This window comes from Benincasa hispida, chromosome 8 (genome assembly GCF_027475165.1).
Source record: "Benincasa hispida cultivar pf3 chromosome 8, pf3_genome.v1.1, whole genome shotgun sequence".
NCBI lineage: Eukaryota > Viridiplantae > Streptophyta > Magnoliopsida > Cucurbitales > Cucurbitaceae > Benincasa > Benincasa hispida.
In genome coordinates, this window is record NC_143485.1 from 61,190,794 (window position 1) to 61,211,771 (window position 20,978).

At 33.4% G+C, this 20,978-nt stretch overlaps 1 protein-coding gene across 2 annotated transcripts; it reads left to right on the forward strand.

The window, feature by feature from the left end:
• The first annotated feature begins 13,092 nt into the window (after nt 1–13,092).
• On the forward strand, nt 13,093–20,022 carry LOC120082724 (auxin response factor 6-like). Of its 2 annotated transcripts, XM_039038001.2 has the most exons (14): nt 13,093–14,459; nt 14,871–14,983; nt 15,372–15,470; nt 15,554–15,610; nt 15,704–15,859; nt 15,936–16,020; nt 16,160–16,250; nt 16,612–16,776; nt 16,874–16,996; nt 17,262–17,337; nt 17,463–17,607; nt 17,781–18,946; nt 19,078–19,268; nt 19,584–20,022. In XM_039038001.2, the coding sequence occupies exons 1-14, from the start codon at nt 14,417–14,419 to the stop codon at nt 19,780–19,782; spliced, it is 2,709 nt and encodes a 902-aa protein (XP_038893929.1). In that variant the 5' UTR covers nt 13,093–14,416; the 3' UTR covers nt 19,783–20,022. The 2 variants fall into 2 exon arrangements, with proteins under 2 accessions (XP_038893929.1, XP_090172574.1); XM_090316448.1 differs by having other exon boundaries at nt 13,121–14,459; nt 15,554–15,859.
• Nucleotides 20,023–20,978: the final 956 nt, after the last annotated feature.

Sequence of the window (20,978 nt, forward strand, 5' to 3'; positions counted from 1 at the left end):
TTTTTTTTCTTAATATCGATTCTAGAAAGCACCTTGTTACCAATATCTACAATTTCTAGTAATGTAATTTCTCACGTGCTTTTGAAATTTTAGTCAAAATTTTGACCCTTTTTATTTTTTACTAGGATTTTTGGAGGAAAAAAGAAAAGATACCACTCCACATATCTCCAAAGTATTAGGTAACAAAACAATGACACATTTAAGAAAAAGAAAAAGATTTTCTATTGGTGGGAATGAAAGGAGAAAAGGAGAAATTGAAGAAGAATTAATTATTAAAATGTTATGTCACTGTATGGTCCATTTGACCCTATTAAGATAGATATAGTACTTTGATTTGTATGAGGTAGACACCACAAGACCCCAATAGCTAGGCAATAATAATAATTCAATAGGGGCCTCCCAAATGCCTTGGTACACTTACAAATTGGAGGAGTAAATTTATAAGGTACAATTTTATTTATTCAGAATACAATTTTTAAAGGTGAGAAATTCAAACATTTAATTTCTAATTGATGAGTAACTTAACGAGTTGAGTTATATACTAAAAATATACAGAAACTTTTCAAATTTTGAATTTGTTACCAATCAACCAAATTGATTTAACTTTATCTTTATTAACTTGCTTGAGAGTTATTAAATGCTTATTAGATTGTTAAGTAGTTAAAAGTTTTAGTAAAGTTAGTGTTGAGATTTATGCTTTAAAGCCTCGTAACTTATTGGTTGATTAATTTAGATATTAATTATGCAATATTAATTTATCCATTAATTAGAAAAGTCCAAGATTATTATATATAATTTTGAACAATATGTAGTTGACATACAAAATAGATCATGTTCAGGAAATGACCTAAAGGTCTATAGTATATGGATAAGGTTGGGTGTTTTATTCTTGTGACATTATGAATACAACCCACTTTGTAATAGTTACAAATGGTTTGATCCAAACCATTCACGTTGAGACATGTGAGTGAGGATATTTTATACAAAGAGTTTGTATAAGACCGGACCACAAAATATCTAATACATCTTTGTAAATCCGTTAATTGATGAGATTATATTTCATAGGATGATCACGTGTGACTCTATCTTAATCTTGAGTGATTTATGAACCCCTATTTGTGAGGTCAGTCTTTTGATTTGCACGGGTGAAGCACAAGTTGCCCACTCAATAAGTCTACTACTTTGAGGACTTGACTAAGGGGAGCTGGGAACGTAACTTCGTAAGATGAAATTCACTCCTTTCCATATAGGGTAAGTAGATAAGTCTCCCTTAAGTGTTGATTTTGGGTCTTGAACGAGGGGCCCTACTTTCTCATTGGCCCGGGAGGGATGTAGTTTATGGTTGGATTATAAATAAATTGTTCACTAGAGGAATTAGTCGTACTTAAGAAAAGTGGTAATAACAGGGATAAAATAGACATTTAACTCAACCGTAATTATGACCAACTCGTGAAAGATCGACTTGTTTATATTAATTATATCCATGGACATAACTTGTCCTACAATGCATAAGAGTTCAATTGTGAGTCTATAGTGGTTTGTTCTATAGTTAATGAATGAAGGTTAATTTATTAAAGAGTTTAATTAATTAATATTGGATTATTGGAGCTTATACTCTAATATCTAAATCGTTCGCTCTGACTGTTCATCCGTCCGTGGTTAAAATGTTGTACTGAAATGTAACTTAGTACCAAGCACCTTCTGTAAACTAGGCCATAATTTTGCAGTAAACCTCGGATCCCTGTCTGATAAAATAGATATTGGAGCCCCAAACTAGCTCACAACTCTGTCAACATACATCTTAGGCAACCAATCAAGGGTAGAAGTGGCTCGAACTGGCAAAAACTTCGTCATCTTAGTCATTCTGCCCACAATCACCCAAATACCATCATAACCACTTGGTGTCCTAAGTAGACCAAAAAGGAAATCCATGGTGATATGTTCCCACTTCCATTCAGGTACTGGGAATGGGTTAAGTAAACCTGCAGGCTTCTGTCGTTCTGATTTAACCTACTGACAGATCAAACATTTGTCTACATAACCAGTTATACCTTTCTTCATTCTAGGCCACCAGTAAGATTTATTAAAGTTCTATACATCTTGATACTATTGGGGTTCATAACATATGTTGAATTATGAGCCTCTTTTAAAATTGCATTCTTCAATGCCTCGTCATTAGGAACACATAACTTGTGTTCCTACCTTGAGGCTACATCTCGTCTTAAAACATAGTATGTTCTCTGCCGCTGACTAGCTTCTTCAGCTGTCTTTCTGAGACTAGGGACTGCTAACTGAGCTTTGATAATCCCATTTATTAAAGTAGGCCTTACCTGAAAATGTGTGCTTATCCAAGTGGCCTATTGTCAATGGTGTATTAGGATTCATGAATTCCTGCAATAACCTTCCCTTTAGAGAATGAAGCACATCTCTTGGATAACTTGACTTCCTACTCAAAGCATTGGCTACCACATTTTCTTTACCTGGGTGGTAGTCAATGGTGCAATTGTAATATTTAATCAATTCTATCCATCTTCTCCGCCTCAAATTTAATTATTTATGTTGAAAGATATACTTCAAACTCTTATGATCTGTAAAGATATGACATTTTTCATCGTACGGGTAATGTCTCCAAATATTTAATGCTAACACCACAACTGCTAGCTCTAAGTCATATGTAGGGTAATTACCTTCATGTTTCTTCACATTTCCTTCCTACATCAACATACAACCTAATCCTTATCTGGATGCATCACAATAAATCTCAAATTCTTTTCCTGGAACTGGAAGAGTCAGAATTGGTGCAGACACCAATCTTTGCTTCAATTCCTAAAAACTCAATTTACAACTTTTGTCCATTCAAACTGGGCATTCTTCTTGGTTAGACTAGTCCATGGAAGAGTTATCTTTGAAAAGCCCTCTACAAACCTCCTATAATAACTTGCCAAACCAAGGAAACTATGTGCCTCTGTTACTGAGGTGGGTTGTTCCTATTTAACTATGGCTTCTATCTTCTGGGGATCAACACTAATACCTGCTACAGACACTACGTGCCATAAAAATACTACCTGGTTGAGCCAGAACTAGCATTTACTAAACTTAGCATATAATTACTTTCCACGTATTGTCTGTAATACTATCCTCAGATGTTCTGCATGTTTTTCCCTGCTATCTGAGTAAACTAGGATATCATCTACGAAGATAATTATAAACTGATCTAAGTATGGATGAAGTATCATGTTAATCAGGTCCATAAACATTGTTGGGTATTAATTAAGCCAAACGACATTGCTAGAAACTCATAATGCCTATACCTGGTCTTGAAGGCCGTCTTAGGGACATTCTGACTTCCTAACTTTCAACTGATGATAAACTGACTTCAAATCGATCTTGGAGAACACTGATGCTCCCTTCAGCTGATCAAATAGATCATCAATACAAGGTAACAGATACTTATTCCATATAGTTACCTTGTTCAACTACTTGTAGTCGATGCACAACCTGAGTGTGCCATCTTTCTTTTTCACAAATAGAACTGGTGCTCTCCAAGGTGATAAACTGGACTTGACATAACCTTTATCAACTAGTTCCTACAACTGAGTTTTTTACTCCTTCAACTCAGCAGGTGCCATTCTGTAGGGTGCCTGAGATATAGGCAATGTCCCTAGAATAAGGTCTATCGTAAGCTCCACCTCTCTATCAGGTGGTAATCCTGATAACTCCTCAGGAAACACATCAACAAACTCTTGCACCATAGGAACATCCTCTGGTCCTAACTTCTTTATCTATGAAACTGTTACATGAGCCAAATATGTTATGCATCCCTTACTCAATGGCTTCTTGACGTTTACTGTTGAAATTATACAAGTAGGAAACATTTTCTTTTCCCCTGCTAACACTACTTTTACTCTGCCTGGTAATCTAAATACTACTTCCTTCCTATAACAGTCAATAGAGTCATGGTATCTAAACAAGAAATTCATCCCTAGAATAGCATAAAATTCTAATAGTTCTAAGGGATTTAAATCAATCACCATGCTTTGTTCCACAATCATAATCACACAGTTCTAATATTAGTCATTAACTATCAGCATATCACCAATAGCAGTAGAAATAACTAACTCTTCAGGCATAGCTTCTAGCATTCTATCTATATCCAATGCAAACATGCTAGAAATTAAAGAATGGGTTGCTCTTGGATCAAATCATACATGAGCAGACCTATCATGAATTAATACTGTACCAGTTACAACATATGGTGCATCTTCGACCTCCTACTGCGTCATGGCATAAACCTTGCCCGTCTGACAAGGCCGTTCTACTACAGTCTTCTTTTTGGCACCACTAGTGCCTTCATCCCTAACTGCATCTGCCTGAGGCTGGCTCACTATCTATGGTATTGTCCTCTGTTCAACCTATGTTCCTGAAACAAACTAAGGACATTCTCTCCGGTAATACCCTGGCTATCCACACTAATAGTAGACATTTTGCCCCTCACTATATCGTCCTAAATGATGCTTACCATAATTCGCACATTGTGGTTTCCTAACTAAACTGGCAATAGACTCACCTATACGCCCTGACCTGAATCCCCCAGCTGGCTGATCGGATCCCCGCCTGCTTCGCCTCTGTTGATTTCCTATTATACTGGCCTAGGAAGTCACTTACCTAAACGGGGCTTAAAATCTTTCTTTCCTAAAACTCCCAAAGTGAATCTTCATTTGTCACTTCTAGAAATATCTTGATCTGGCCTCTCCTCTGCCAGGTTTTCTTCAACTCTCATAGCTAATTCGACTAGTTGAGAGAAATTTGTCTAGTTAGCTATAGTAGTCACAAAAGTTCGAATCTCCTTCCTCAGTCCACTCTTAAACTGTTTACATCTATCCTTCTCCTCAACTATAATTGTAGAGGCGTACCTTGATAACTATGTATACTTCTATTCATATTCAGCAACTATCATGTTCCTTTGAACAAACATCAGGAACTCATTCCTCTTCACCCAACGAAAGGAAGTGGGATAATACTTTTCTTCAAAAATTCTCTTGAGCTCATCCTAGGTCATCACCTCTAACATATTTATTCTAAAGTCTATCACTTTCCTCCACTGTTATGCTCTTTTCTATAATAGAAATACAACTAGCTTGACTTTACAGTTCTCCGAACATTCAGTAACCTGAAAATATTTCTCCATCGAAATCAACCATTTCTCCATCTCATAGGTGTGTGTGAACTTTGAGCTTAATTAAGTGCCATCTGGCCCACTAATCCTTAGTTAATGTTTCTAAGGTTGCTTTTAAGTCCACTTACTAATTGATTAAGTTGAACTCTTCAGCTTAACTTCATCGCATGAGGCTTGCGATCACTTAAGCCCTTTCCTGGTCATCGCATACTCTTATCCATCATCGCATTATCTTACCTTAAATATTTCCGGTAAGTCTTACCTGAATAGTCTTCCCTCGTTAACTTCCTTAACTTTATTCATTGCATTATATGAGTGAAACCATCATCCCATCAGTCCACAATCGCCTCGTTTATCAACTTCTAGCCTCTCAACCAATACTTACTTTATGGCCCTCTTAACACTCTGCCTTTGCATCCTCTTGGAGTGCTTGCTTAGGAAACTTGATCGCTCACCCACTGCCTACATTAACCTTCACCAATCGCATGTGAATTTGGTCTCATACTTCTTTACCAACCTCAACCAACTCTTGCTCACACGAGAGCCCCCTCAACTTCTTCTATGACCTTCATCATACTTTATGGACCATACTTAGTCATAATGCCCCCTTTTTAGACTTTTGGTTGCATAGCTTGACATGACTTCGTCGCATCAAGTTTTCTATTTTTTTATTTTCTAAGTGTTAATTCCTCTCCATTTCACCCAAGAGCTCAACATTCCAAACTTAGAATATTTATTTTTTCTCTGCCCTCCAAGTATCCGGGAGCCTCACATTCTAACACTTAGAATATTTCCCTCATTTTAAGATTTACATACACACAATAAACCTTTCATATATTTCAACTATTACAAACATCATAAGTACATACTTACAAGAACTTAAATACCTAATTAATAGGACTTAAACATAGTTAACTAGTAAACAATGTTAGGGGTTTACATAATAGATCTCATGTATTTACCAAAGTGAATATAATTTAGTTGACTTACATCATGTATTAGCGACCAAGAGGTTTATGATTCGAATCTCTCATTCCCAATTGTACAAAAAAAATGTCTCGTGTATTTTTCTTTAAAAGGGTATATTGTAAAAAATACATGATAGATAGCAAACTTTTTATAGGATAAAAAATTCTATATATTGGTTTTAGTATTAATAGTTGACAAACCATTTTCATAACTAAGAATGCGTTTAGGTAGGAAGTGGAGATATTAAACCTAAAATTGTTTAGGTTGAAAGAGTAATAAAATTTGTGTTTAAGAATACAGAGTTGTTTAGTCTTGAGTTAGAAAATCCATGTTTGGGTGTAAATTTATTTAACATGGACTTTTTAACTTTGTTTATATTTGAAGCTCTCAAAGTCTAAACTTTGAATATAAAGAAAGTTTAATATTAAATATCACAATCTAATAGTAGAGATATGTTTCAATAGTTAGTCATGTCATTTGTCTCATTATAACTATTCAGAGTTTAATTTGTTACCTGACGAAGTGATATATCAATTTGTGTATGGGTGTGTGATATAAACATAGATATTAAACATCACGAACTAGCAATAGAGATATATTTGAACGGACAATCACGTTTTTTGTCCCATTAAAACTATTTGGTCAAAATGGTTACCTGAGGAAGTGGTCTATTGTTTCATGTATGTGTTTCATTTAGACCATATATAAAACATTACAATCTAATAGTGGAAATATGTTTGAACGGAAAAACGCATCATAATTTTCTCTTTAAATCTTCGTAAATTTCCAATTTGTATTTCTATGCAAATACTTACAAATAAAACTATAAAACAATAAATTTCAGATGACCTAATTAAGTTACAAATCAACAAGGAGAGGAGATGGTGAAATTGTTTTTTCCCCGTAGAATTATAATTTCGAATAATAACAAGATCAATAAAAATTGTGCAAAATATATGATATTGATCCTTAGAATACTTTTTGGGATTTTCTTTGAAACAAAGCAGATCAATCTATTGAATGGTAGTGGATGTTGATTCCATTGCATCTAACCCAATTTCCACACCTAAGCCAATGAAATTAAATAATTAGTTTCTCTTTCCTTTAATTCTAATTATTTACACCACACTACATTTAGAACTTAGAACTAGGGACAATTAAATATATAAAATAAACACACTAAGAAATAATTTTATAATAAAATCATTCTGATTTATTTTAATAAGGAAAGTCCCATAAATTTTAAGAAATCTCATTTATGACTGAGATTAAAATACATTTGACCTAATCCATGTAATTGATCATCTAGTGTTTTTTTATCCATATAATCTCTCGATAAAATATAGTTTTTTGATCTAAAATTGTTTTTATAACACAAACGTTAACTATGGTTATAAATTACAAAGCTGCTGAAATATTTTCAAGTATAATCAAATGTCAGTGATAGACATTGATAGACATCTATCAATGTACATTGATAAACATTTATTAATGTTTATCGTTGTCTAACACTGATATTGATAAATATCTACCGGTGTTTATTTTAAAGTTTATCATAGATAAATAGTAACATTTTGCTATATTTCTAAGTAAGTTGGATAATTTTCTTGTATTTGAAAATAACCCTTAACTTAACTTATAGACACACTATCATCCCATAACTAATTATTATTTTTTTTAAATTGTGCTTTTTTTTCCCTAATTTATTTACCATAGTTTTCATATTTTCTAAAACAACATATATGAATTTATAGCAAAATTCTAAAACTAACCAGACGTTTACGGTTTCGTTTGATAACCATTTGATTTTTTTTTTAAATTAATCTTATATACATTATTTTCATCTCTAAATATCTTTCTTAGTTATCTACTTTTTACTAATAGTTTAAAAAACAAAGCAAATTTTGAAAATTAAAAAAAATAAACTTTTAAAAACTTCTTGTTTTTAGAATTTGACAAAGAATTCAATTATTATATTTTATAAAAATGCAAATCATTATAAGAAATGAGAAGAAAATAGGTTTAATTTTTTAAAAACAAAAAACAAAAAATGAAATGGTTACCAAAGGAGATCTACATTTCTAAAATTTTGAAAACTTGGCATGGAGATATTGACCATATCCATAAAAAAAAATACAAAATATTTTTTTTTTAAAAAAAAACCTTCATGAAAGAAATAAGATATATATATATATATATATTTAATAAATGGAGGAAAAATCAAACTTTTAACTTTAAAATTGATAATATAAATATGATGCCAATTACGATTTTTTTCTCCAAAAAAATAAGATTTAGAGCTAGATTTTTTTTTTTTTTTTTTAAATCAAAATGGAGACTTAATTTTCTCACTTGTTTGAGCAAAATGACAACTGAAAATACTATAAAGACCGGAGACCAAACCAAACATAAACAAGTTGCTGGTTGGTTCAATTTCATTTTAATTTTATTTATTTCAAAATTTGTGCTCGATAACTATGTTTTCTTTATTTTATTTTCTTTTAACTTTTTGGTTATTTAACAAACGTCTAATAATTTTGAAAAGTGATTTTTTTTTTTTTTTAGTTAAAGAGATTCACGATAATTTATATATATTTACTGTTTTCATAAGATAACTTCTCGATCCTATAATATTTAGTTATCGAGAAACTTGTTAGATTTTAATATCATACGTATGTTTATCAAGAAACTATGTAGATGTCTATTACAAGATTAAAACTAATTGTCTCAAACTTATTTATTTTCTACCTTTAATTTTAAATGCCATTTTCAAACTCACCCCTATAAACTTGAGGGCTAAAAATTAAAATATAAAAATTAGATTAAAATCATTCAAACTAACGATAAAATTTTTATACGTTTCAATTATACGGATAAAATTTGAAAACCAGCATTTCAATCTTTAAATTTTGAAATTGTTTAAAAATAAAATGAAAAAATTTTATTTTGATTAAAATGATGGATGGAAAATGATACGACAAATTAAGTACAAAATTTCATACATATACATGTCATATATATAATGACAATAGATAAGTATAAGTTGATTTTATCAATAATATTGTAACTTGATTGATGGTAGCTTTCGAGTTTAAATGAATGAGAACAAAAATCTTAAACCTGTAGAATTTAAGTTATAATTTGATAATTATTTGGTTTTTTTTTTATTTTTTAACATTGAAAAGTATTTTCGTGAATATCATTTCTACCTATTATATTTTATTATTTTTTGTTTTCTAAAATTGAAGTCAAACTTTGAAAACTTAGATCTTGTTTGGTAATCATTTCATTTTTTGTGTTTTGATTTTTTTTAAATTAATTTTTTTTTCTCCCAATTTTTTTACAATGATTTGCATATCTCTTAAGTAAAGTGGTTGGATTCTTATCCAAATTCTAAAAATAAAAACAAGTTTTTAAAATCTATTTTTTTAGTTGACTTAATTTTTTAAACCATTAGTAAAAAATAGATAACAAATGAAACAAATTGGAGATAGAGTAGTGTCTGGCTTAATTTTAAAAAAACAAAAAATAAAAAACAAAAATGGTTATCAAACAGAGTCTTAACCTTTGATCTTAGATATTGAATTTAATTTCTACTTAGACCCATTAAAATGACATGTATGGATATCCAAAATTTGAATTTGATTGTGAATGGGTCTCTAAAATTTGAAAATGGTTTCAGGAAGATCCTCCAGTAGAAATGGTGAAGATGGCTCCTAAAACATTATCAAAATTTACTTTTCAAACAATATTAAAAGAGTATGTTTCCTAGTATATGCCCTAATTTGTATGCTTTTAACCAAAAGGTAAAATATGACTAATACGAGATTGAATTAAAATTAAAAAGAGAAGGAAATGAAAAGAAAATAAATAAATAAATAAATAAGGTAAAAACGGAAAAGTGGTGGGTCAAAGGCGAGAAGCAAGTTGGTAGCACGGCTTTCGCTGTAGTTACTTGTTACTATGTATAGTGTATATAGTACATCACTCAATTATATCATCTACATTAATTACTTTTCTTTTTTTTTTCCTAAATAATTTCATTTTTTTATGACTAGTTCTAACCAATCGAATTTCTAAACTTTAAAATTTGATAACATAAACTCTATTACATTACAGTTGAGTTATACTTATTTTGACGTGTATGTAGTTATATTATTTTCAAATTTAGTTTATATATTTTTATATAACTAATTTTAGTTTGTGCAATCTTAACAAATCTTAATTTTAATTTTATTAGAAAAATTTTCAAAATTTTATTTCATAATGATTCTAAATTTATTAATAAACATTAACACAAAGAAAGTAGATATTTAATAAAAATGGAGGTTGAAAGTGTAGATCTTGAAACCTATAAATAAAATTCAAATCCTAAAAATAAAATGATAATATTTTAAAATTTATGAATAAAATTAAAGATTAAATATGTTACATTTTGAAACTTGGAGATCACATAACTAAATTCGAAATTTATGACAAAAAGGTATTTTTCATTTCTCTCTCTCATTTTTTTTAAATGAAGGTTATTTCAGTAATTTAACTCTATGTCCAGTCCATTTTCTCGTCCCTGGACGCCGCAGTGTGACCCTTCTCACTTCAAAATCTTAATAAAAATAAATAAATAAGAAAGGACTGTTCTTTTTTAATTGATTTCAAAATATCGACAACAAAAGTCATTATTTTATGTTGCTGAATAAATTAAAAAAGATCGTTTTCTTAAAAAAAAAAAAATACTATAGCTTCATGTGAACTTAATATTCAAGAAACATGTATTAATTTTATACCAAATTTGAAAACAAGTGATGTCATATTTATATAAACATAATACAACTTTTTTTTTTACCACAACTAACTTTTAAGATAATCTATCGATAAAAAAGTATATGAAAAACAAAATAAAACAAGAGATTTTCAAAAATAAGAAATAGGAGAAATTATTTTTAAAATATAGTAAAATTTTAAATTTTTTTTATAGAGGTTGATAGAAGTCTATTACTGTCCATCAATGATAGAAACGGATAGAAATTTACCACTTATCGGTATTTTTTTTTTTTTGTTCTTTCTGTTAATAATTTGATATTTTTTCTATCTGTAATATTCTCAAACATTCTAGAGCGTAGAAAATGTTTTAGTTAATTTGAACTATACTTCAAGTCAACCTAACTTTAATACCCTCTAGCCAACCATATACTTCTGAACTTACTATTTTGCTATATTTGTTTGTTAACTTGATAGTAGGATTAAAAAAAAATCTTCATAAGGATAAATTTAACTACTTCATCAATGTGGAAGTATTTTCTATAAAAAATATGTATCTTTCTATGTGAATTATTTTTTTAGTCGGGGAAAATTAACTTTTGTCAAGTCTATTTATCTATAAAATGAGTCGTTTATTTTGTGGTAATTAAATTTGATTCGTCAAATGTTATTCGTCTCTCGAGTAAAGAGAGTGATGATCTATTGATCAAACTAAAATTATTGTTGAAGAGATCTACAAGATTGATAGTATGAATACTATGCTAGTTGAACTACGCTCTTGTTGGTAGAGAAGTCAGTTTTTTGGAATCTCTCTACCTCTGTTATCAATGAAGATTGGTGTTCTAGTTTGGCCGTGTGATTAATCAAAGGCTGGAAATATGGCTAAAGCATATAAATAAACTTCGAGATATGTTTGAATTTTTCTTTTACATTTTGAAAATTTTTATTTTTATCTTTGAACTTTGAAATTTATAAAAAATACCATTCAAACTTTGAAATTATTCTAAAAATTATTATTATTTTTTAATTAAAATAAAGCATAAAATTCAACCTGACGATCAATAGGTAAAAATTAGAATGTGTAGGTAATATTTTTTACAAGTATAAATTAAAACCGTTGCCTTTTATTTCATCCATATGTTTTTTAATATTTACATATTAGTTGCATCAATTTTCATCTTATTATTTTTTTTTTAAAAAAAAAGAAGAAAAAAACTCCCCGTATATGTTTTTGAAACAAATTTTATTGAATCACAAAAATATTCTCCAAACCGAGGAGCATAATTGAAAATTACTGCAAAATTTAGGGTAAATTTTGTATCATTTAATATTAAAAAATTGATAAAAAAATGTTGTAAAATTGAAACCTCCACCACGAGGTCACGGTGTAATACACACCATTCTAAAATTAGGAAGTACTTTATATAATTTAATCTTTAAATATTGTTAAAAAATAACAATAATTTGAAACTTCCACGAGAGGTCGTAGTGTAGTACAAATAAAAAAATATGAATAAATCAAGAAGAGAAAACTCAAATTTAATTCTTAAATTAGTAAGTTGTAAATATTTCTATTTATAAAGATTTCAAATTTCAAAGAAAAACAACATTAAATAATTTTCTTAGCAAAAAAACTGAATAAATTAGAGAAAATAAAGCAAAGGTTGGTACATGGATCAAAATTTAGGTTTTAATTCAATAAAATTAAGAGTGAATTTAGAACGAGGAATTGGTTATTATAGTTGAATTATAATAATATGTAATTGGGGTAAATTATTTTAGTTTAAGTTATAATAATATGTATTTAAGGTGTAAAATATTTTAGTTTGAAAAAGAAATAGTAAATATTGTAACATAAAATAAAAAAATGATGAATGTAAAATAGTAAAAATTATAGTAAATTGTAAATACTTTAACAAATGAGAGATTTGAAATAATATCGACTATAATTAATTGTAAATACTTTAACAAATGAGAGATTTGAAATAATATCGACTATAATTAATTGAAGAATCTAAAGTGATATTTAGTGCAGTAAAAACGAGGTTATTATAATTTTAAGGTAGTTCTAACAATTTAGTAGGGTAAAAATGGATGTAAATGGAAACTTTAGGATAAAAATAAAAATCATCCTAAAGAGAATGAGAATTTTCAATATGAAACAAATACGAAGTGGAAAAGGAAAAAAAGAAAAAGAAAGTGGTAATTACAAAAATTGAAGAGGAGGGGATTGCAGAGAGAATGCAGAAGAGAAGTGATTCTACTTCTTCTCTCTCGCCTTCCTTTTGTTCTCATCGTCCTCGCCATTAAAATTCTGACACTTTCTCTCTCTTCAGAATAAAACCCTCTCCCTCTTTCTCTCTCCTTCGCTCCTTCTACAGTGGCTTTCTACTTTTTCTTCCCCCTGAGATGAAAAAGACAGCGAAAAATAATGGCGGTTGTGCGTTGATTGATTGGAGCAAAGCGTCCTGACCCATAAAGCAGAAAAAAAAAAAAAAAATTAAAGGAAACATTTGTAGCAGAGCAAAAACAGAGGAGTCAGAGAGAAAGAGAGAGAGAGAAATTGGGAGGATGGTAAAGCAACAGTAGTACTAATCTCTCTTTGCATAACCCATCTATCTATTTTAGCAGAGCAGAATATCAAAGGCTCAAAACATTAGTATTAGTACCTTACCACCATGACCACGACCTCCACAACTCTCTATCACTAGGTAGTACTCGACCCATTAGCCTTGGATTTCCGTTATTCAAAACAAATTTGAGAAACACCCACTCAATGGAGCTCGCATGATGTTGTTTCAATTCTTTTTGGTTTTTTGAGTTTCTCTTAGTATTTGATCGTCCTTCTTCCTCTTCCCTCGTTTGTGAAAAGGTCACTACTGACTCAGTGCGTAATGGGTCCTAGTTAATACCAGAAATGAACATGGGGGGAGGGTCGCTTTTCTTTGGTGTGCTTCTTCTTCTTTGAGATCTGGGTATTTTCCTTCTACTAAATATCTCAACCTTTCACGTTCTTCTTTGAAGATCTGGTGGCTCCCAGGCGTTTCTGGATCTTTAGCTCTGTAGTTTTCTCAGTCGTAGAACTCCTTGAGAATCTGTAATCTGTGGGTCTGTAGGTGGAGGAGGACTTGAGTTCTGTGAAGCTTAATCTGGGTTTTGTTCTGTAATTGTAAATTAGAGATTGGTATAATCTTGGAGGGAGTGTTGGTGCTGATTTGAAGCTTCGGATGAGGCCCAAAATCACTGTGTTCTGTTGCGAAACCGGCTTCGGTTGAGGATTCTAGAGTGGGCACCAAGTTTCTGGTACTGTACAGATTGCAGCACGTTTAGCTTGGAATTGCAATGGCGCTTTAGTTTGGGGAGAGGAATATTGTACTTTTGGAGTGAAAACTAAGGAGGAAAAGGAACAAGAGCCAGAGTCTTCTGGGTTGTTGATGTGCTCACATTAGCTATTTATTTATCTCTTCGATTGAAGGATATTATTAAGTTTCGAATTGAGTAGTCTCTGTAGGAATGAGGCTCTCTGCTGGTGGTTTTAGTCCTCAGCCTCCGGAAGGTACGCATATTTTGAACTACTTTTATCTGAATTTTGTCTGTAAATGCATTAAGAGCAGTAATCGAAGATTGCAGATGATTCTGCTTTTGATTACTTTCCTATTCGATTCATACCCTTAACGTTTTTGTTCTTCCTTTTTGGACCAATTGTGTAGACTTCGCATTTTTTACTCGTTTTTTTGCCTTCCGGTGGCCTTGGATTTTGCAGCGTCATACTAGATTTATGTCCTTTTCCTGCCTTTGGAGTTTTGTTTTTATGTTTCAATCTCTCTGTGTCAACCATGAAGTCTTTCTCTTTCTCTTTCTCTCTCCCCCATTGAGTGGTCCAGCCGTGGGATTTCCTAATTGGAAACATTGGCCTTTTTTTTTTTTTTTTTTTTTTTTTAAATGAAAATTGACACCAATTTTGCAGGCGAGAGGAGGGTCCTGAATTCTGAGCTTTGGCATGCGTGCGCTGGTCCTCTTGTTTCTCTGCCGGCTGTTGGCAGCCGCGTTGTTTATTTTCCTCAAGGTCATAGTGAGCAGGTGAACTCCATGAATTTCCATGTATATTCAATGGCCATTTGGAATTTCTTTCTCGTTCTATTTGACTTTTAGAACTTGGTTTTCTGTTGAGATTTAACAACCCTGATGGGTATTCATGTGTTTTGGTTGCTACTCTGTTTTACTCTTTGTTTTAGTTGTGATTTGGACAGAGGTCAATCTGTTTTGCTTGCTATCTTCTGGAAATTGATATGATCTCTCAACTGTAGTTTGATAAACTTCATTGACAAAGTTTTGCAAATGGGACTTCGCTTGTTGATCATTTACGAATTTTTCCTTTGTGCAGTCTAGTGAGAGTACACTGATCCATTTTATGTAATCTTTGAGCTCTTCAAGTCTTAAAGCTTATACCCACTTGTTTTCTGAGCAGGTTGCTGCATCTACCAATAAAGAGGTGGATGCCCAGATCCCGAATTACCCAAGTTTACCGCCGCAGCTCATTTGTCAGCTTCACAACCTGACAATGCATGTAAGACTTGATAGTTTGCTACTTCTGGGTCTGGTTATGGTAGGCCATGTTTCATTCTAACCTCCGAGTGTTTGAAACTTCAGGCAGATGCTGAGACAGACGAAGTATATGCTCAGATGACTCTGCAACCCTTGAGTGCTGTAGGACTATTTCTCTTTTCTGCCATTTTGATTAGTTGGCCTCAGAGTTTTGCTTTTCATTTTCTTTCTTATATGAAATACTTTGTTATCCAGCAAGAATTGAAGGAAGCCTACCTTCCAGCCGAGTTGGGCACTCCAAGTAGGCAGCCAACGAATTATTTTTGCAAAACTTTGACAGCCAGTGATACCAGCACACATGGAGGTTTTTCTGTTCCTCGCCGTGCTGCTGAAAAAGTTTTCCCCCCTTTGGTAAGTACTCTTTGAGGTTTGCAAGTAGTCATTGAAGATGTTCATGATTTGTTCTGACCGTATAGGTTCAATGCAGGACTTCTCTATGCAGCCCCCAGCCCAGGAGCTGATTGCGAAGGACCTACATGATAATGAATGGAAATTTAGGCATATATTTCGCGGTGGGTGTTCATTTCTAGATAGTTTGTCTCCCTCCCCCCTCCTGTTTGTATCTAATAGGTAGAAAGGTAGCACTGGAGAAATGGAGAACTGACTACCATGTGCTAGTTTAATAACCCCAACATTCTTGATATTTTTCAGGCCAGCCTAAAAGACACCTTCTAACAACTGGATGGAGCGTCTTCGTGAGTGCTAAACGACTTGTTGCTGGTGACGCTGTACTTTTTATTTGGTATGCAGTGTTACCTCATGTTTGACTTCTTTCTCCTTTTTTTATGGCATGTTTGTTTAAACTTTTCACTGCAGTTTGGTGAGATCATTGATCATATACATTTCTTCACGGTCCATTGTTTGTAATCCAATAGCATTCTTGTTCCGTCGTACCTTAACAATTGACTTGTTTAGCACAAAAAAAATAGAACAGTGCACAATCTTTAATCAACTAAGCGTTTAATGTTGTCAATCAATAAAGTTTCTCTTATGGTATTGCTATAAAATAATTATCATTACTATTTGTTTGACCTTGACTTTGCGCTATCAGCTTGTCGGTGGTGAGCGAACCATCTATACAATACTGATATTTTTTTCTTCAGGAATGAAAAGAATCAATTACTCCTCGGAATTAGGCGTGCAAGTCGACCACAAACTGTGATGCCTTCATCTGTGTTGTCAAGTGATAGCATGCATTTAGGGCTTCTTGCTGCAGCAGCTCATGCAGCTGCTACCATCAGTCGGTTTACAATATTTTTTAACCCAAGGTGTGAGGTGTCTCTGAATGATTGGATAGGAATTCTTGAGCTATTACATTTTTTTTAGTCTACACGTTCTTACACAAGAAATTGGACTTCTGATCAGGGCTAGCCCTTCAGAGTTTGTCATACCACTGGCCAAATATGTGAAGGCAGTCTACCATACACGTGTTTCTGTTGGCATGCGCTTTAGGATGCTGTTTGAAACTGAAGAATCAAGTGTTCGTCGGTAGGTTTGGAATGTTAGTTCTATAGTTCTCTGTCTTCGAAAACATTTTATGATCAGTAAGTTTCATGGGTGAAATAGATTCTCTTTGTTACTTGCCTCTAGCTCTATTTCTGGCTGCATTTAGTTTTGCCTAGTTATTGCAATTAGGCTTTAAAGTTACCCATTGCTTAATTTCTTTCAGCTACTTTAATCGAGTACCACAGTTTCTACAACTGGAATTGGATGTGTATTTATATGTTCCTAATATTTCTTTTGGTGTATACAGCTACATGGGCACAATCACTGGCATTAGTGACTTGGATCCTGTAAGATGGCAAAACTCACATTGGCGCTCAGTGAAGGTTAGTGACACAGCTAACGCTAGGGGGATCGTAAAGCTAAAGTTTCGACTGATGTGGTCTTAACCAGTTTTCAAGTTTTCCTTCTGTAAGTCATGAACATCACTTCAATAAGCTGATTGATGCAGGTTGGCTGGGACGAGTCGACAGCAGGAGAGCGGCAGCCAAGAGTGTCCTTGTGGGAAATTGAACCACTGACAACATTTCCAATGTATCCATCACCATTTCCACTTAGGCTGAAGCGACCGTGGCCAACTGGACTGCCTTCTTTTGGTATGTAATGAATATGTTATTGTCGACATGAATACATATTGATGCTTCTAACGTCTTATTCTAGTAATGATTTCCAGTTTTACTTTCTGCTCTTCCCATTGTATTTTGATTTAGACAATGAAACCCCAGCTTTGGGCACTCATATCTAACTACCCTATATGTTTCTCTCTTAGGCATCAAGGATAGTGACCTCGGAATGAATTCTCCATTCATGTGGCTACGGGGAGATAGTAGCGATCGTGGCATCCAGTGTCTAAACTTTCAGGGAACTGGGGTCTCACCATGGATGCAGCCAAGGCTTGATCCATCCATGATGGGTATGCAATCTGACATGTATCAAGCCATGGCTACTGCAGCTCTTCAGGAGATGAGGGCAATTGATTATTCCAAAATAGCACCTGCATCTGTTCTGCAATTCCAGCAGCCCCAAGGTCTTTCTTGTCACTCGTCTACCTTAATGCAGCCTCAGATGTTGCATCAGTCACAGCCTCAGCCTACGTTTCTACAATCCGTTCAAGAGAACCAGCAGCATTCTCAGTCTCATTCTCAGGCTCAAACTCAGTCGCATCATCTTCAGGCACAATTGCAGACTCAGCAATCGTTCAATAATCAACAACAGCAGCATCAACAGCAACCAAGGCAGGCACAGCCACTCGATCATCAACAGATTCCTTGTACAATTCCTGCTATATCTCAGTTTGCTTCATGTTCACAATCCCAGTCACCGTCCCTACAAACTGTACCTTCCCTTTGCCAACAACCAAGTTTGTCTGATTCCAACGGTAACGCTGTAACTAGTCCTACTGTTTCCCCATTGCATAGCCTTGCGGGTTCATATGTCCAAGATGACTCGTCTCAGCTGCTTAACCTTCAAAGAGCACATTCGGTAATTTCTTCAGCTGGTTGGCCATCAAAGAGAGCTGCTATCGATCCTCTCTGTTCTGGAGCTCCGCAATATTTTCTACCTCAAGTGGAAATTTTGGGAACACCACAGAGTAGTATTTCTCAGAATACTGTTACATTGCCACCCTTCCCTGGAAGGGAGTGTCCTATTGATGACCGAGATGAGGGTTCTGATCCACAAAACCATGTTTTATTTGGTGTGAATATAGAGTCTTCATCCCTTCTAATGCAGAATGGGATGTCAAACCTTAGGGGAGTCGGCAATGATAGTGTTTCTACAACTCTACCTTTTTCTTCTAATTATATGAGCACTGCTGGAACCAATTTTTCTGTAAATCCGACCATGACATCCTCAAATTGCATCGATGAATCGGGTTTCCTGCAGTCTCATGAAAATGTGGGCCAAGTAAACCCACCCAACGGAACCTTTGTCAAGGTGATGCAACTCATCTGGAACATTTTCCTATATCTACCTCTGAATGCTTGGTTTACATACTCTTTTACATTGTACTATAATGTGGCCTTGTTAGTATCCTTAATCCCTTTGTGCATCCATTTCATGTACAGGTTCATAAATCGGGGACCTACAGTAGGTCGTTAGATATAACCAAATTCAACAGCTATCCTGAGCTGCGCAGCGAGCTTGCTCGCATGTTTGGCTTAGAAGGTGAGTTGGAGGATCCTTTGAGATCAGGCTGGCAGCTTGTATTCGTTGACCGGGAGAATGATGTTCTTCTCCTTGGTGATGGCCCTTGGCCGTAAGTTCTGCCCCTTCTCCATAACTTCATTAGCATTTGGTTTATTCGATCTTGCTTTTAGTCAATACGTAAGTCATATCTGTATCATGTCAAGATTATAGTTGATATGTTTGGCAGCTGCCTTCAGAACTTTTCCAGCCAACTTTCCTAGGAAATGGCTCATTATAAAGTAAAAATCATTTTCTTGAAAGAGATGAACAGAAATAGAACATACTCAAATTTTTATGGAATTTGTCAGCTAGGAAGCACTTGCTGTTGTATATCTCCCAATCATTTAGTGGCTCAATCATGATTTTGTTTTTTAATACATACCAGGGAGTTTGTAAACAGTGTGTGGTGTATCAAAATACTTTCACCAGAAGAAGTTCAGGACATGGGCAAACGAGGTTTAGAACTTCTGAACTCTGTGCCAATTCAGAGGCTCTCGAACAGCACCTGTGACGACTATGGTAGCCGACAGGACTCGAGAAATTTGATTTCAGGGATAACCTCTGTTGGGCCTCTTGACTACTGAGTAACTTACCTACCTGGTTACAACATCATCGTTCTCTCTTCTGTAATTTTAGCATTTTCTTTAAATTCTTCATATGAGGTTGCGGAAAAAGCTACAGAAATCTAGTTTAAATGCTTATGCCTTAGTACTGTAATTAGACATTTTCTTTTTCTGTTCTGTACTATCTTATTATATTGACAATACATTAGTCCTAGGACATCAATATTTTATTCGAAGACGAAGACTTAAGTTAAATCATCATTGGTTGATTTGAGTTTCTATAACTGTAGGAATGGAGTAAATTGCAGGATTAACTGATTTCTTATGAACTTTCTATAACTGTGAAAAGCTGTCTAGTTCTGTAATGACTTGAAATTGTAAAAGAGCTTTCGAATTGCATTCTTCTTTAGGAAACAGAAACTCAAGGAATGTTGTTAGTAGAACCATCATTAGTTGATTTGAGTTTCAAGATTTGTTGAAAACCACATGCATGAGTGAGATGAAATAGTTGAGATGTTGCCAACTTTATTCATTGATGTAATTGGTTTCCCTCTTGAAGAAGGCAATGAGGGAAAGAAAGAAAGGCATCAAACAAAAGTGATGGTACTTTCCAGAATGGTAAAAGCTCAATGAAAGGAGATGTCTTCATCAAAACGAAAATGAAACTTGAAAGCCAAATTTTAATTACCACTCTTAGATTCCATGGTCCCTCTCTCTTATGACATTGTTTTAAATGCAATTTTCTTGATAAGCTCTAAAATGGGCCCCCTAAGGCCAACAATGTTTCTGAATCTCTTGGTCTGATGCTTTTGTAAATTCCTGATTCCCAGACAGCCTCTGGACTTTGTCTCAACAGTGGCTTCAAAATTGAAAGCTACCAGTGAAAGAGATGATAAACATGTTGGTTTGAAAGAGAAATGTCATCCATATAGTTGAGAACTTTTTAGTGATATTCGATGGTTGATATTACTTTAATGTTTTCAAATTATTTCTAAAGTAAAAAGATAGTGTTAAAAACCTATGACAAATATACAAAAACAATGAATGATATTTGGCAAACCACGGTATACATATCTAAGTTGAAGCAAACTAAGATTCTCTTCTTTTTCTTTTTCAGATCGTAACGTTGTTACGTCAACATTGTTACATATTTTTGACACAAAAGTTACAAAAACTTGATATGGTTGTCGAAACACTGCCCCGGTAGGCACCGAGCC